Here is a 17,577-nt window from a genome sequence, read left to right as displayed (position 1 = left end):
AAAAGAGTCGATAAAGAAATAAGATCATTTCATGGACTTCCTCATGGTGCAGTGGTTAGGAATCTGCCTGCCAATGCAGGGGACACGGGTTTGATCCCTGGTCCGGGAAGATCCCACATGCACGGAGCAACTAAGCCCATGCACCACAGCTACTGAGCCTGAACTCTAGAGCCCACGAGCCACAACTACTGAAGCCCACGTGTCACAACTACTGAAGCCCGCGCACCTAGAGCCCATGCTCTGCAACAAGAGAAGCCACTGCAATGAGAAGCCAGTGCACTGCAACGAAGAGTAGCCCCTGCTCGCTGCAACTAGAGAAAGCCCGCGCATAGCAACAAAGACCCAACGCAGCCAATAGATAAATAAATAAATAAATAAGTAAAAATTTAAAAAAGATATAAGATCATTTCAGACATTGGTGAGGGCTGTGAAGAAAATAAAATGGGGTCATGGGTTAGAGAGTGACCTGTGATGGAAGAGGGATCTATTTTAGGTAGGGGGTTGGGGAAGCCCTCCCTAAAGTGATATCTGGGCTGAGACTTGAATGATGTGAAGGAACCAGCCGTATGAAGATCGGTGAGAGTGCATTCCAGGCAAAACCAACAGCAAGTGAAGGAGGTCATGAAACAGGAATAATGCTGATAGGTTCAAGGAACATAGAGAAGACACATGTAGATGGGATATAGAGACCCAGGGAGTAAGTGGTAAAGATCAGGTTAGAGGGCTTCCCTGGCGGCGCAGTGGTTGAGAGTCCGCCTGCCGATGCAGGAGACGCGGGTTCGTGCCCCGGTCCGGGAAGATCCCACATGCCGCGGAGCGGCTGGGCCCGTGAGCCATGGCCGCGGAGGCTGCGCGTCCGGAGCCTGTGCTCCGCAAGGGGAGAGGCCACAACGGTGAGAGGCCCGCGTACCGCAAAAAAAAAAAAAAAAAAATAGATCAGGTTAGAGAAGCAGGCCAGCTCATAAGAAGCCTAGCAGACAATGAAAAGGGCTTTGGACTTTATTCTGATTGAATTAGAGGGTTTGACGCAGAGGAGTGATTAATATTATTACCAATTAATATGGTCATATTTGGTTTTTATATATAAGCATGACTAGACTGCCTGGGTTAATATGTTGGCTTTGCCACTATTGTATTCCCTTCATCATGCTGCTTCACTTCTTTCTGCTTCAGTTTTTCTATCAGTTAAATCAGGATAATAATAGTATCTACTGCATAAGGTTGTTATAGGGAGTAAGATAAATTAGTAGACTGTAGCACAGAGTAAAGCACCATATAATGTTAGTTTGATAAATAGCTAGATAGTTAATAGTGACAAATTCTGGGAATTAGAGAAATGGGTGTAGAACTTTTCCTTTTATCTTTCTGTGTAATTTGACTTTTAAAAAATTATATTTACATCTATAAACATATTAGAAATATGAAAGATCTCAAATAAACAATCAAACTTTACAACATAAGGAATTATAAAATGAAGAGCAAACTAAACCCAAACCTAGCAGAAGGAAGGAAATACTATGGATTACAGCAGAGATAAAGGAAATAGAGAATAGAAAAATAATAATAAAGAAAATCAATGAAACCAAAAGTTGGTTCTTTGAAAAGGTCAATAAAATTTGACAAACCTTTAGCTAGATGGACTGAGAAACAGAGAAGACTCAAATAACTAAAATCAGAAATGAAGCGGGGACATTACTATCAGTTCTACATAAATAAAAAAGATTATATGAGAGTACAGTGAACAAATTGGATAATCTAGATGAAATGGGCAAATTCCTAGAAACACAAAACCTACTAAGAAATAGAAAATCTGCATAGACCTATAACTAGTAAGGAGACTGAATTGGTAATCAGGCCTCCCAACAAGAAAAGCCCTGCACGTGTGGGCTTCACTGGTAGATTCTACCAAACATTTAAAGAAGAGCTAGCACCAGTCCTTCTTTTTTTTGGCTGCGCCATGAGGCATGTAGGATCCTAGTTCCCCAAACAAGGATCAAATCCATGCCCCCTGCAGTGGAAGCTCGGAGTCCCAACCACTGGCCAGTGGACCACCAGGGAAGTCCCACATTAATCCTTATTAACTTTTGCTGGTTCAACATATGAAAATTGAGCAGTGTAATACACCAAATAAACAGAATGAAGGAGAAAAAAAGGATCATCGCAATTGATGCAGAAAAGGCATTTGACAAAATTCTTGATAAAAACACACAGCAAACTAGGAATAGAAGGCAACTACCTCAACATACTAAAAACACTTACGTGAAAAACCCATAGTTAACATCATACTCAATAGTGAAAGACTGAAAGCTTTTCATCTAAGAACAAGGCAAGGATGCCCACTTTCACCACTTCTATTCAACATAGTACTGGAAGTTCTGGCCAGATCAATTAAACAAAGAAATAAAAGGTATCCAAATGGGAAAGGAAAAAGTAAAATTATCTCTGTTGACAGAGGATATGATCTTCTTTGTAGAAAAACCTAAAGATTCCACAAAAAAATCATTAGAACTAATAAATGAATTCAAAGTCCACACACAAAAATCAATTGCATTTCTATACACTAACAATGAACAATCCAGAAAAGAAATCAAGAAAACCATTGCATTTATAATTGCATCAAGAAGAATACTTAGGAACTAACTTAACCAAGAGGTGAAAGACTTGTACAGTGAAAACTTCAAAACATTGCTGAAAGAAATTGAAGACATAAACAAATGTAATCACATCCCATGTTCATAGATTGGAAGACAATATTTTTAAGATGTTAATGTTACCCAGCATGATCAAGATTCAGTGCAATCCTGAGCAAAATCCCAAAGACAATTTTTTGCAGAAATAGAAAAAGTCCTAAAATTCGTATGCAATCTCAAGGGACCCTAAATAGCCAAAACAATCCTGAAAAAAATACCAGAAAGCTGGAGGACTCACTTCCTGATTTCAAATCTTACTATAAAGCTGCAGTAATCAAACAATGTGGTAGTGGAATAAGGACGGATATATAGACTAGTGGAATAGAACAGAGAGCCCTCACATATATGGTCAAATGATTCTTTTTTTTTTTTTTTTTTTTGGCTGCATTGGGTCTTTGTTGCTGTGCACGGGCTTTTTCTAGTTGCAGCGAGTAGGGGCTACTCTTCATTGCGGTGCATGAGCTTCTCATTGCAGTAGCTTCTCTTGTTCCGGAGCTCGGGCTGTAGGCATGCAGGCTTCAGTAGTTGCAGCACATGGGCTCAGTAGTTGTGGCTCGTGAGCTTAGTTGCTCCGCGGCATGTGGGATCTTCCTGGACCAGGGATCGAACCCGTGTCCCCTGCATTGGCAGACAGATTCTTAACCACTGTGCCACCAGGGAAGTCCCTCAAATGATTTTTGACAAGGGTGCTAAGACCATTCAATAGGAAAAGGACTGTCTTTTCAACAGATGGTACTGGGAAAGCTGGATATACACATGCAAAAGAATGAAGGTGGACCCTTACCTAACACCATTCTCAAAATTTAAGTCAAAAATGGATCAAAGATCTAATGGTAAGAACTAAAACTATAAAACTCTTAGGGACTCCCCTGGTGGCGCAGTGGTTAAGACTCTGTGCTCCCAATGCAGGGGGCCCGGGTTCGATCCCTGGTCAGGGAACTAGATCCCACATGCATGCTGCAACTAAGGAGCCCTCCTACCGCAACTAAGACCTGGCACAACCAGATAAATAAATAAATAAATATTTTGAAAAATAAAAAATAAAACTCTTAGATGAAAACATAGGGCAAAAGCTTCGTGACATTGGGTTTGGCAATTATTTCTTGCATATGACTCCAAAGCCACAGGCAACAAAAGAAAAAATAGACAAATTGTACTTCATGAAAATTTTTAAATATTGTGCATCAAAAGACAATATCAGTAGAATAAAAAAGAAGCTCACAGAATGGGAGGAAATATTTGCAAATCATATATCTGATAAGGGATTAATATATAGACTATATAGAGGGCTCCTAAAACTCAACAACAAAAAAACAAACAGCCGGATTCATTCTCGAAAAAAGGTATACAAATGTGCAATAAGTGTATGAAAAGATGCTCAGCATCACTGGTCATTAGGGAAATGCAAATCAAAACCACAATTAGGGAATTGTTTGGCAGTACAGTGGTTAGGACTTCGCACTTTCACTGCTGACGCGTGGGTTCGATACATGGTCGGAGAACTAAGAAAAAAAAAGCACACCGTGAGATACCACCTCACACCCATCAGGATGGCTACTATCAAAAAAACCAGAAAAGAAGGATTGCTACGTGTCCTTGGAATCATTTTCTGATTGTATAGAGAGTGTGAAATATTGACAAGTGGTAAAAACAACGCAGGACAAGCATTGCTCAGTAAAATAAAACTGTGAGTTTATTCTGGAAAAAAAAAAAAGAAAATAACAAGTGTTGGCAATAAGGCAGAAAAACTGGAATCCACTGTTGGTGGGAATGTAAAATGGTGTAGCCGCTGAGAAAAACAGGTTGGCAGCTCCTCAAAAAATTAAAAGTAGCATGACCCTATGATTCAGAAATTCCACTTCTGGGTATATATGTAAAAGAATTGAAATCAGGATCTCGAAGAGATATTTGTATATCCATGTTCATAATATTCACAATAGCTAAAACATGGAAGCAACCCAAGTGTCAATCAGTGGATGAAAGGAAATGCAAAATGTGGGATATTCCTACAATGTAATAGTATTCAGCTTTAAAAAGGAAGGAAATTGTGATACATGCTACAATGTGGATAAACCTTCAGGACATTATGAAATAAGCCAGTCACAAAAGGACAGATTCTGTATGATTCCACTTATATGAGATACTTAGACTGAGTAGTCAAAATCATAAAGACAGAAAGTGGACTGGTGATGAGCTGGGGGCAGGGGGAAGAAGGGGAACAGGGAGTAGAGAGTTTCAATTTTACAAAATGAAAAGAGTTCTGGAGACAGACAGGTGATGGTAGCACAACCTCATGAATCTAATACCACTGAACTGTATGTTAAAAATAGTTAAGATGGTAAATTTTCTATTTTTGATATTTTACAATTTAATAAATGGAAAATAATAAAACTGATGACCATGGTCAAAAATATACATATATATTTAGGTATGCAATACTTTTATAATTTAAAAAAATTAAGGAAAAAAGCTTTGAAGTATGATTTCAAATTTGCAATTCAGGAAGTCAGCTCAATCTCGGTTTTGTTGCTTGTGTGTTTTTTTAAGAGGAGGACACTAAAAATATCGTAGTAGATTAGAGTTTTCTACTCTGCCTAAAGCATAACTTGTCATTCTTTTCACAGATGTATTTAGGGATTTGGGATAATCTACCAGGTGTTGTGAAATGTCAAATGGAACAAGCACTTCATCTTGATTTTGGAACTGAATTGGAACCAAGGAAAGAAATAGTGCTATTTGATAAGCCAACTAGGGGAACTACTGTACAGAAATTCAAAGAAATGGTCTACAGTCTCTTTAAAGTAAGTATATGCATTCACATGTTGCTAGTGTGAAGTGGTACTCTTCTGGAAGCTGGCAGGACCTCATTCTAAGCCATAAAAATGTTGGTATTCTTTGACCTATATCAGGGACTCTATCTTGAGGAAATAATTCAAAGAAAAAAATGTATGGAGGGTGTTTAACATTACTATCACTAAAAATGTCCAGATGTGAGAGTTCATTAAGTAGATGGGCTGCTCTATAGCTTGACATTAAAACTGATACACTTTTTTTAAAAAGGTGAAATAGAATTAGTAGACTGATTCCAATTTTTTTTTTTTTTTTTTTTTTTTTTTTTTTTTGCGGTACGCGGACCTCTCACTGTTGTGGCCTCTCCCGTTGCGGAGCACAGGCTCTGGACGCGCAGGCTAGCGGCCATGGCTCACGGGCCCAGCAGCTCCGCGGCATGTGGGATCTTCCCAGACCGGGGCACGAACCCGTGTCCCCTGCATCGGCAGGCAGACTCTCAACCACTGCGCCACCAGGGAAGCCCGCAAATTATTTTTTTAATTTAAAGAAATACTCAGAGATTAAATAGAAGTATGAAAATATTGGGAATTCCCTGGGTCCAGTGGTTAGGACTCCGCACTTTCACTGCCAAGGGTGCGGGTTCGAGAACGGGTCGGGGAACTTCCGCAAGCCACGTGGCATGGCCAAAAAACAATGAAAATAATTACACTTTTGGAAAGAATCTTTTTCTCATTTTTATTGCTCTTATATTTTAACTCAAAATCTTTCTTTTCTTTGAACAGTTTACAGTTTTAGACTGTTTTATGCCAGAGAGTCTCCACAGGGAAATACTTGTAGCATTCATTATTGGAACACCTTGAATAAAATAATTAATATAATAACAATTACAAAATAGGAGAAAATAATTTGTAGTTGACCCGTTAACTTTGGATATGGGCAAATTACACTGCAATTTTGCAAGTAAGTGTATGAATAAGACAAAGATTAATTAATGGCTTGGTTAACTGTATTTATCTACAAGGTCTAAGGAGGCTATGGGCGTTAAGGTGGCTATTTCTTAACATACTTAGCAAAGTGGGTTTCACCTCAAGTACATAAAACATAGTTCTGACTCACTTAGCAAACATAAATATTTGGAAAGGTATTGTCTCCTATGGGTATTCAGTAGCAAGATTATTACTTAGCATGGTAATTATCCCTGTAAAGGAAGTTAGTATGTTACATATGAGATTGTTTTTCATTGCTTCTGTATAATTAGCCAAATTCTTATCTTTACAGGCAAAGTTGGGTGACCAAGGCAACCTCTCTGAACTGGTTAATCTCATCTTGACAGTGGCTGATGGAGACAAAGATGGCCAGGTTTCCTTGGGAGAAGCAAAGTCAGCATGGGCACTTCTTCAATTAAATGAATTTCTTCTCATGGTAATACTTCAAGATAAAGAACATACCCCCAAATTAATGGGATTCTGTGGTGATCTCTATGTGATGGAAAGTGTTGAATATACCTCTCTTTATGGAATAAGCCTTCCATGGGTCATTGAACTTTTTATTCCATCTGGGTTCAGAAGAAGCATGGATCAGTTGTTCACACCATCATGGCCTAGAAAGGCTAAAATAGCCATAGGACTTCTAGAATTTGTGGAAGATGTTTTCCATGGCCCCTATGGAAACTTCCTCATGTGCGATACTAGTGCCAAAAACCTAGGATATAATGATAAGTACGATTTGAAAATGGTGGACATGAGAAAAATTGTGCCAGAGACAAACCTGAAAGAACTTATAAAGGATCGTCACTGTGAGTCTGATTTGGACTGTGTCTATGGCACGGATTGTCGAACTAGCTGTGATCAGAATACAATGAAGTGTACCTCAGAAGTGATCCAACCAAACTTGGCAAAAGCCTGTCAGTTACTCAAAGACTACCTGTTGCGTGGTGCTCCAGTTGAAATTCGTGAAGAATTAGAAAAGCAGCTGTATTCCTGTATTGCTCTCAAAGTCACAGCAAATCAAATGGAAATGGAACATTCTTTGATACTAAATAACCTAAAAACATTACTGTGGAAGAAAATTTCCTACACAAACGACTCTTAGTTCATTTGGACATTGTGACCATTTTAAGAAATTTAGCACTTCAAAAGAAAAATCTTGAACATTTTTTTCTAAATGGCTTGATTCAAATCCTTGCCAGTTATCACAAAACTCCTTTCCCCTGATCCTAAGGAAGCCATCATCTTAAAATACATGTTGATTGCTGAAGTAATGGCAGGAGGTATAGGATCAAAAGGTCCAAAAATATTCATTCCTGCCCTTTTAGAAACGCTGGTACATTTCCTAGTACATTCACTGTGTAACTATTTTGACTAATGACTTAAAAATGCTGTGAAAAGCCTCATTCCATAAACATCAACGGTCAGAGTATTTTGTAGATTTGTTAGCCAAAATATCAGTGCTGGAAATTGTGTTTGCATTGAAGCTGCTGTTTAAAAAAGAAAATTTATAAATTTACTAATGTCTCAGCATGGTAAAGTTTGCACATTAACAGAAATTAAGACTGCAAAGCAGGTAAATTAAAATTACTCCTTTATAAACAGATGTTGGGTTAATAGCATGGTTTCTTATAAATACACTTAACTCATTTAGACATCACATTTTATGTGGCTTCAGAAAGTTGAGTGGCTCTTACCCACTGAAAACCCATCAGAAGCATTCTACTTGGCAATATATAATTGCCAATTTTAGAGGCTGAATATGGATGAGTTCATCATCCTAGATTTAAGGGTCTGTATCTTAGTATCAGCCAGCCAACTGGTCTTCAAAACTCGTATCTTTAGGCCACAAACCTAACACAGGTACACATATCCTGAATCTGAGCTATGGGAAAGTGGGACATTAAGAGCAGGACTCTGAAATCATAAACTTCCTATTAATAATTTTCCATTTTCAAACAAACAGTATTCCCTATTGGCCAAAGGACTGTTTCTCAAGAGGCATGTAAATATATCCATCTCTTTTTCTCATGTAAACTTGATATACAAGGGTTAGTATTTGCTCCTCTCTTTTGTGTTTATTCAGATCTGGCCTTTCAACTCCATAAAACGAAACACCTCTTATAATTAAAGAACCAGCATTTTCGGGCTTCCCTGGTGGCGCAGTGGTTGAGAGTCCACCTGCCGATGCAGGGGACGCGGGTTCGTGACCCGGTCCAGGAAGGTCCCACATGCCGCGGAGCAGCTGGGCCCGTGAGCCATGGCCGCTGAGCCTGCGCTCCGCAACGAGAGAGGCCACAACAGTGAGAGGCCCGCGTACCGCAAAAATAAATAATAAATAAAATTTAAAAAGAACCAGTATTTTCTGCTCAAAGGTTTCACCTGGATAAATGTGTTAAAATTATATGACCTTCATTGGAGAGCTCTCTCTCAAGAACTAAAGCCACGGAGTAGCATCAGTTTCACTTACTTTAAAATTGTAAACTTTGAAGGTACTTTTTCTTCCAACTCATCGTGTGGTTACAATAAATGAATGGAAGAAATATTTCTAGGGGAAGGTTTGTCTGTTGCTTGCCAGACTTTTTAAGGACAGCTGCACATCATACAATTCAAGGGATAACTCCTGTCAGGAAGAACAGATGCCCAAGGTATGAACTTTGAGGCAATATGTAAGATTTTCTGGAAAAAGCTACACTTGTTTCTGGAAGGAAAATACTGTCAATTTCAGGTACTTCCCAGTTTCATTAACAAGAGCTTAACACAGAAACAGCTACTTGTTCAATAAGTTTATTACTGTCTTTATCTGAAAAATCTTCATAGAAATTGTGGTTTGGTTTATTAACTCTCAGCAGCCCGTTCCTGAGCTCTAAGGAAGCTTGCCTTCTTCTGAGCTACCCGATCTTTCTTCTGGGCAAGTGACATTTTGGGACGGTTCCACCTACAGAACAAGGTAAAAAGAAGAGAAAGGGACATAAATTTTAAAAACCATAGCGAAAGAGAATAGAGAATATTTAACTTTGAAAAAGACCCACTTTGTAATAAAATGGAGGTCAAATAATCCCAAGTCCAATACCTGTTCTCTTCCTTAGTTAGCCTATTAAAAAATGCAATAATTGACAGTGTCAATGTACTGGGACAGAATGGGCCACCTCGGTAGCATCCAAGGCCAATACATTTCTATCACCACAATTACTTTAGCAAACCTGGTTCCCCTCACCTCTGCAACATCATGCAGAGCTAGTGATCGAGTTTGCACAACTTCACTCAGAGTCTGAGCGAGATGAAACAAGGCAGGAACCCCTCCCAACCTCTTTCTCTTCAAAAAACAGTAAAACACATACCTCTTCTTTTTAACTTCTTTCTTAGGCTTCTTCTCATACACTGGATTCTCTCGTATTGCAGCATGAGCCTTCTTATACATCTCCTCCATCTGAAACAAAGCAAAGCAAACAGTACTTGGTTTCATTTCATATGCCCTAAACAGTAATAAAACACACTTTTCTACTGCTTGCTCTATTTTGTCCTTCTAAGCCAGATTCTCAAAAGGAGCTAAACTAGATCAATATTGATATCTTTTTGTAACCCATCTTTTCCTAAGAAAGTCCCCGTTTTTACCATAAGCAACATGAATTGACACTATTCACAAAACACAACAATCTTCCTCAAGAAAAATTCGCATGTATTTCTGAATAATTCAGCTATACTTCATGAGTCACTTAAGTTTAAAGCAAACTGTTTTCTGTAGAAACACATTTTATGCTCATTTAAAACCATCTGACCTAAATTCTTTCATTCAAGTATGGATACATGCCAGCATTTAAGATTTAAGATGAAAAATACATGGACTAACAAGCAACTGCCAAATACATCTCTGTCCTCCCACGTTCCCCATATTTCTATTTCCCACTGATTTCTGATAGGTCTTTTCAAAAGTTATTCCCAGAATCCCACACCAGGAACCTCTTGATCTACTACCACAAATCACCAGTATGTGGCAGCAGTATCAGGCCTCTGTGGAATCAGAAAGAGGCTCGAATTTCCCTAGAAAACCGCTGTCCAATTAGAAACATTAATGAGAATTTTGTTCTAAAATTCAACAAAAAACAATGCTGCAACTCTCTGAAGTGTTTTAATACCCCCACCCCAAATGACTATTGATCACATGGAAGATCAAGTCAGGAAGAGAAACTGTAAAATGTGTGAAATTCAGTAACAGTTACAGCCTTCCTGAAGAGTGAGTCAAGGTAATCCAGGTCTCTAAAACTACTCATTCCACGTGAGTAAAATGCAATTACTGGGCTTCCCTGGTGGCTCAGTGGTTAAGAATCCCACAGGTTCAAGCCCTGGTCTGGGAAGATCCCACATGCCGCGGAGCAACTAAGCCCGTGTGCCACAACTACGGAGCCTGTGCTCTAGAGCCCACGAGCCACAACTACTGACGCCCATACGCCTAGAGCCCGTGCTCCGCAACGAGAAGCCACCGCAATGAGAAGCATGCACACCACAAGGAAGAGTAGCCCCCACTCTCCGCAACTAGAGAAAGCCCGTGTGCAGCTACAAAGACCCAACGCAGCCAAAAACAAATTTTTTAAAATGCAGTTACTACATGCATTTGTATAAAGCTTATTAGCAAAGGAAAATAATGCAAAAACAGAAAGTGATCTTTCCCTCAATTATAACTATTTTAAAAATAATTTTCAGACATAGGTATGCCAAATACAAAATATGCAGCAACAGAAAAAAACCTAATAAAAACAATTACTTGATATATATCAATTTACATATAATTCTGTATTTGTAATACATTTATAATAATCTGTGATTTTTGTGTTCTATGCCTTCGCTATCGAAACTCGCACTGTCATCATCAATTACCCCAATGTATTAATAGAGAGCCCTGAGACTCAACTTTAGGGGTGATAAACTTTGCAGCATTAAACTGACTTTTGAAAACACGGGTCCCTTCACTTTTGCAACATCACACAGAACTAGTGATAGAATCTGTACATCTCCCTTTTTGTGTGCATGCCTGAGACACTGAGAAAGTCCAGAACATAGCACTTATCTGCTAAGAATGAAGAAAGAACCTTTTTTTCCCCATGACCTCAAAATGAGTGAAGTCTAGTAACTAGCACCTCATATTGGAGTAGATTATGACCACATGAATGAAATTTATAAACACAGAACAGCCAAATGCATAAAAGCCACCAAAGGCTTTAGATTTGGATGCCTGAAGCCTGCCATCCTTCAGCATCTAAGAGATTCCTAAAAGCATGTTGACAAGTCCAGCTCCTCAAGTCAGTATCTTGTCTGACTTTTAACCTACCCTAGGTGCAACATCCCAATTTCATTTTAACATGCCCATATTCAACTTTTAACTGTTAACCTGAAATAAAACTGTATTAACATACCCACTCAAAACAGGTAGGAAACCCGGTTCTATAAATTTACCAATACAGGTATTTTTAGTTAAATTTTTACCATGTCTGGAGTTACGTTGTTCTTTATGTATTGAGAGAATTGTTTCTTGTAAGCATCTTCATCTTCTTCAATCAGGTAACGCATATAATCTGCAACGTTCTGCCCCATGATGTGCTTTCGGTGTACCTCAGCATTAAATTCTTTGCTTTCTGAATCATAACCAGGGAACCGTTTGGTACTGAAATAAAGTTTTCCATGTTTTAGTATATAATGGTTGAAATCAGTTCACTAGAAGGAATTCATTTCAGTAGCTGCCATCAGTCCCGTCTTGAAACAATTAATTGCATCATATGCAACCAAAGGACCAACTACTGACTGCTCAGTTAGTGGGACATCATCATTCAGCAGCTAATTTTTGAATTCCAGGATAGAAAATCATGCCACAAGCACCTTTAAATACCATTAAATGAACCAAGGCCACTATGAAGTTAGTTCTCCTTATTTCATAGCAAAGGACAGCCTACACTCTTATTTCCAGTTGAAAGTTTAAAAATTTATGTCTTTTTCTCAAACTTTTTCCCCCCCTAGAGTCCATATTTCCCCATAACTCAGTAAACAAATTTTCATTCTGAATTAAACAAACAAAAAAAAAAAATAGGGGGAGTACTGGTGGAAAAGGTAGTGGTTTCAACACTGGCTCTTCCGTTTATTGGCTCTAAAACCTTGGACAAATAATTTTACCCCTGAACCCCAGTCTCTTCATTTATAAACCATGTTACAGTTCCTTCCCACCCTGCCAGGTTCCCTTTGCACAGTACCCAGCACATGGCAGGTACACAATGATAGCTACTATTACTCTAATTGGTTCAGTTATCTCCACAGCCCAACCAGTTAGAAACAGTGCAGTACTGGAGTCCAGGCAACGAGGCCCTGAATACTATTATTACCTGTGAGGGATAGACAAGCCTCCATCGACAGCTCCCTTCAGGGCCCCAAAAACTTTATTCCCAGTAGTAGTCCTGGCAAGCCCTGCATCCAAGTAACAGGTGAAGGCACCAGGTTGACCATCAATGCTTTCAACATTGTATTCATCTCCAGTCACCTCGACTTGGCCTTCATAAATTTTGTCCATACCAAACCTATTAAGAAGCTATTAACAAAGAAGCCAATCTAAATGCTTGTTAGAATATATTCAAACAACAATATCTCAAAATTCACAACTTTAATGACCTGACAAAAAATTTCCTTCCAAATCACTTTTTCTCTTTATCCCAATCTGCTTTTAAATATCAATTTTTAAATGCCACAAAAAGAAATTTCAGATATCCAATTTTACCAACAAGTATAACTGTTTAACAGTTTCTGAACCTGCTACATTGTCCATACTTGATTTCTATAGCAATCAATAAGGACATGATACTTAAATTTGATTCTTATATATTTACTCAAGGGAAGTGATCTCCACCTTTCCTCGGTCATATTTAGCTATAATTCAACCACCAAATATTAAATATTATCATAGGCAGTTTTGTTTAATTTGATTACAGTATTATGAGTAGGATCCTGTGCTGAAGAGAACACCTTTTGTGGCTCTACCCTGCCACTGTATTATGTTAATATGTGCCACTACTCTGCTAGTTATCTATAGTGCCTTTGCACCAAGATGCTCATATAAAAGACAATGTCCCAACCCAAACATGTTTATAACCAGTGAAGATGTGGGTCCCCAACAATGATGCATGCTTAACAATTCCACTGCAAAACAAGGTCAGAAAACAAAAACAAGGTAAGATCACATTTTCATTTCCTTTTATAGGAAATGTTGCCACCCAAAGGCAAAGATTATTAAAACAAAAATGAATCCCCCCACCAACGCCTACCCCCGCCTCAAAAGCTTAAGGCACTGCTTCTCAAAATTTAGCATGCATATAAATCACCTGGACACCCTATGAGAATATAAATTCTGAAGGCGTGGGGTATAGTCTGCATTTTTAATGTACGCTGATGGTAAGATCTACACTTCTGACTAGATCTGTCCAACAAGACAGTCACCAACTAGCCACAACCTGCTATTCATATTTAAGTTAAAAACTCAGTTATCAGCAGCACTAGACACATTTCAAGCGCTTAATAGCTACATGTGGCTAGCGGCTACCATATGAGACAGCACAGATTACAGATATCCATCAATGCAAAATAATTCTATTGGTCTAGATATACCCAACAAATGGGAGAAAACAGAAAAAAAGGCTTCCCCAGATTATAAAGTACATCTCTGTCTTAAACAAGGTATTTATATAAAATTATCTTCCCTGGTGACGCCCTTATAAGCCACAGGGCAACAGGAGGCACTCCTCTCTCCCCACAGCTAGCTGAAGGTGTCTTATCCATGTGTGAACCATCTATGTTGCAGACAACTCCAGTGAGCTAATTCCAAAATACATCACTTAAAGTAATCTTGTACATACCCTGCGTGCCAGCAGCAGGCCAGTACAATATGCTGCAGCATAATTTGTCAGGCCAACCTTCACACCATACTTCGGGAGTTCATGAGCATAAGCTGCACAAACTATCATATCTCCTTCTATACGGGCATAAGCAATCTACAATAAGAGAAAAAACAGGTTAGTAATCTGTTTTCACTGTTTTGTGGATTACTTCCTAAGTGCCTTCTTTTTCAAAAGATTTAACAAAAAAACACACAGATCTGCATCACTTAAGATCTTTGTTAAACCCACTCACCTTCAACAATTATGGCCTGGTCAACTACAGAAGGTAGGTTTATGAGTTTGTAAGTATGTTTGACTAATTTCACAGTACATAAGTCTCAAATTACCACAGACATCGAATATTAAAATACCTTTGGAATAAGTTATACTGTAGTTCCTTACTTCTGAGAAATACTGAAAAGACCTTGAGCTGGGAAAGCTGGTGAATTAAGGAGGCACTTTGAAAAATCAAAAAGGAATCCCTGATTATTTCAAACACCTTTTAAACTAAGCATATCTAAGTCCAACAATGTTTCAGAAAACCTAATATTTAGTTATCTGAACTTAGGTATGGAGGAAGAGATTGCCTTCACAACCAACAAATTAGTCTGGCCAGAAAATAAATGTGCCTGTCTCCTCCAAATCTCAAGTACGAAATGTTTTCCTAGTTGTAAAAGCCCAGAAAACTACCTTCTAGGAGCAAATTGCCACTTTCTGTAAGTCTTTTACATGGGAGACACCTTCGTTAAGTATTTACTAAAACCTATTTTGAACAATAATCAAGAATAAAAATAATCTTAAGAGTCTAATTTAACATTCACAACTACCTACCTCTTCAAAGTATTGGATAAGTGAACTCAGTCCACAATAAATTCTATTATCTTACTGGAATTGGAATGGGCAAGAACCTTCTACTGGGTCTCAAATTTACCCTCCCACCCCCACAAAAATAGCACAGTGCCATGAACTTCTCTAATCCCACCCCCACCCCCACCCCACCCCCACCAATTAGAAAGTGAATGGAATTAAACTGGGTCAGGATTGCCAAACAGCTGATCCTCAGAGTACTTTTTACAGTACCAATTTCCCAGGCTCCAACTTCAAACCTACTAAAAGAACTACTCAATGTTCCTTGGAGTGCCAGGCACTAGACTAGATGGACCTAATGCATATGTTGTGTTTTGCTCCCCAAGTACAACTTTTCTACCACAGTGAGGGCAGAAGAGGAGGGGGGTGGAGGTTACCATCCATTACTTGCGTCTAGAATACAACTTACCTGACAAATGATATCTCTGTTAGTTACACGAACTATCATTCTGTATTTGGGTGTGTTGTACTTATTTTTATCTTGAATTACCAATCGTTTCCGAGCATAGTAGTCAGTTTTGCCCTCTGAAAAAAAAAAGTAATTTAAAAAAGTCTATTCCACTACAAAGCAGATTCTTTTCATGTCGTGAACATGAAAACCTGACCATACCTCGCCGTCTTCTAAATTTCACTTGGTATCTCTTGAAGTAGGCCTTATTCTTGACAACTTTAACAAACCCCTTTAAGATAAAAAAAAGTTATTAAAACTTTGATAAATGTTTTAGCTTCTGATACTTTTGACATTTGTGTTAACTGTGTAACAAAATAACACTTAAACTTCAAAAGTGAATCCAGACACAACCATCACTTTCTCAAATCTGAAGTCAAGAATCACTTTTTCTCCTACTTTCCATATGTCAAGACTGACAGTTTCATAAAGCAAAATAAAAATGAATCAGCAGGAAAGATGGAATGAAAACATACAAAATGCAGGCCAATTTATTATATTCACCAGATATAAAACTGTCACATTGATTTTAAATTCTTAAACTTACTCTCAACTTTTGTTCCCTATTGGACCAGCAATAATCCTAGTGACCAACTTTGCAAAACACTGTTCAAGACAGCAATCTTGCAAACGTCAATCTGTTCTTAACACTGTCCCATTTCGAGAACCTAGTATTTCCCTCTTTCCACAAATGTATTTCAAAAGCCTAAATTACTTGCCACAAAACATAACTGGCCAAGGATATATTCAGCAATTACTCCCGATTAAAACAACACTGACCCCCACCAACTAAAGCAACACCCACCCGAAGAATCATTAAAAAGCGGAGCCAGCGACGATATAGAGAAAGAGGCAGGCGACGCATACCAAAGTAAATGAGCTTCTTTTCGGGGCCCAGAGACCCCACAGCCTCCAGGTTCTACTGACGGTTGTGGCTTAAAAGCCACTTCTTCGGCCCCAAAACACAGGTTTTCCGAACAATTTGCCAGCCCCGACGCTCTCCCGGAAAACCCACCAAGCAGTCATGGGTGGAGCTGGGTCCGAGGAGCCGCAGCCCGTCTCCACTCAGGCATCCCCCAGCTAGTCTGAGACTGACTCTACGCAATCTCCTCGCCCCGGCCGCCTGCCGGTGCCCCCTCTGCCGGGCCAGCACTAACCCTGTCGTTTGTCTACTATACTCACCCCATCCCCAATCCTCTGCCCCAACTCCCCCTCTTCTTCAACCCCTCCCCCCGCCCGCTTGTGCGCCGTGGCAGCCATTAAGGCCACGCTGGGAGCTGCAGCCCGACCACGGCAGAGCCGGCAATCTAATGGCATCCGATCCCTGCACAGCGCCAGACGGAACCTAGCCTGCCTTTAGGACAAGGAGGGGGAACCCCCATGCATCTGTAGCCCCGAGACCGAGATACACACTCACCATCCTGTAGAACAGAAGCTCTATCCGCCACCAAGCTGCAAAACCAGCACGGCTCCGGGGGGGGAAAAAGGCCGTGGCGCGTGCGCAGGCGCAGTATGTAGCGCCGACGCTCACGCCAGCGACGTGTGGAAGAGAGACCCGCCGGCCGCCTGGCTTGCAGTACTCTACCCCCTGCTGGTAGGAGGACCGATGCTGGACTTCGCCTTCCCGAAACAAATCCTCAAAGTCGCGGAGTCCCAATCTCCTGACTGGTGATCCGACAGGGAAGGGCGGTGATCAGTAGCAGGGAGGATTGTAAAAGGCTTTCACTTTCCTATGCTAGGAAGTTGTTTCATAACAAACATTATTACTTTTGTAAGCAAGAAAAAAAAAAGTTTAAAAATTAAATAGAATGAATTAGCTCTAGAGCCCCTTTACCCCCTCCTTGACTACTCCGGGTCCAGAGCATGCAGATTCCCCCTCAGGAAGC

General features: G+C 39.6%; 2 protein-coding genes across 2 annotated transcripts in view; one reads left to right on the top strand and one right to left on the bottom strand.

The window, feature by feature from the left end:
• The window catches only part of DIPK1A (divergent protein kinase domain 1A), a gene marked incomplete at its 5' end in the record, with an annotated part of 120,318 nt that extends 111,226 nt beyond the window's left edge, over positions 1-9,092 (top strand). Inside the window, 2 exons of the mRNA XM_079904409.1 lie at positions 5,315-5,491; positions 6,759-9,092. Coding sequence (XP_079760535.1) covers positions 5,315-5,491; positions 6,759-7,571 — 990 coding nt within the window. The 3' untranslated portion in view covers positions 7,572-9,092. The remainder of the gene's footprint in view (positions 1-5,314; positions 5,492-6,758) is intronic.
• Positions 9,093-9,237: 145 nt separating this feature from the next.
• Positions 9,238-17,196, bottom strand: RPL5 (ribosomal protein L5). The gene is made up of 8 exons (XM_079904424.1): positions 17,109-17,196; positions 15,854-15,923; positions 15,653-15,768; positions 14,356-14,490; positions 12,835-13,037; positions 11,948-12,125; positions 9,808-9,896; positions 9,238-9,404 (listed from the first exon to the last, which is right to left on the bottom strand). The coding sequence occupies exons 1-8, from the start codon at positions 17,109-17,111 to the stop codon at positions 9,305-9,307; spliced, it is 894 nt and encodes a 297-aa protein (XP_079760550.1). The 5' UTR covers positions 17,112-17,196; the 3' UTR covers positions 9,238-9,304.
• Between the last annotated feature and the right edge of the window lie 381 nt (positions 17,197-17,577).

The sequence above is a fragment of the Stenella coeruleoalba genome, assembly GCF_951394435.1.
Source record: "Stenella coeruleoalba genome assembly, chromosome: 1".
NCBI classification, from domain to species: domain Eukaryota; kingdom Metazoa; phylum Chordata; class Mammalia; order Artiodactyla; family Delphinidae; genus Stenella; species Stenella coeruleoalba.
Note: the sequence above shows the minus strand (reverse complement) of the source record. Positions and strands in the feature narration are given on the sequence as shown.

What these genes read in the sequence shown, in the direction of transcription:
- RPL5 (XM_079904424.1), bottom strand. An exon ending in ACAACGTAACTCCAGACATG is followed by an intron (nt 9,897 to 11,947) that starts GTAAAAATTTAA and finishes GCTTTGTTTCAG; the next exon opens with ATGGAGGAGATGTATAAGAA. An exon ending in AAAGAAGTTAAAAAGAAGAG is followed by an intron (nt 9,405 to 9,807) that starts GTATGTGTTTTA and finishes CTTGTTCTGTAG; the next exon opens with GTGGAACCGTCCCAAAATGT.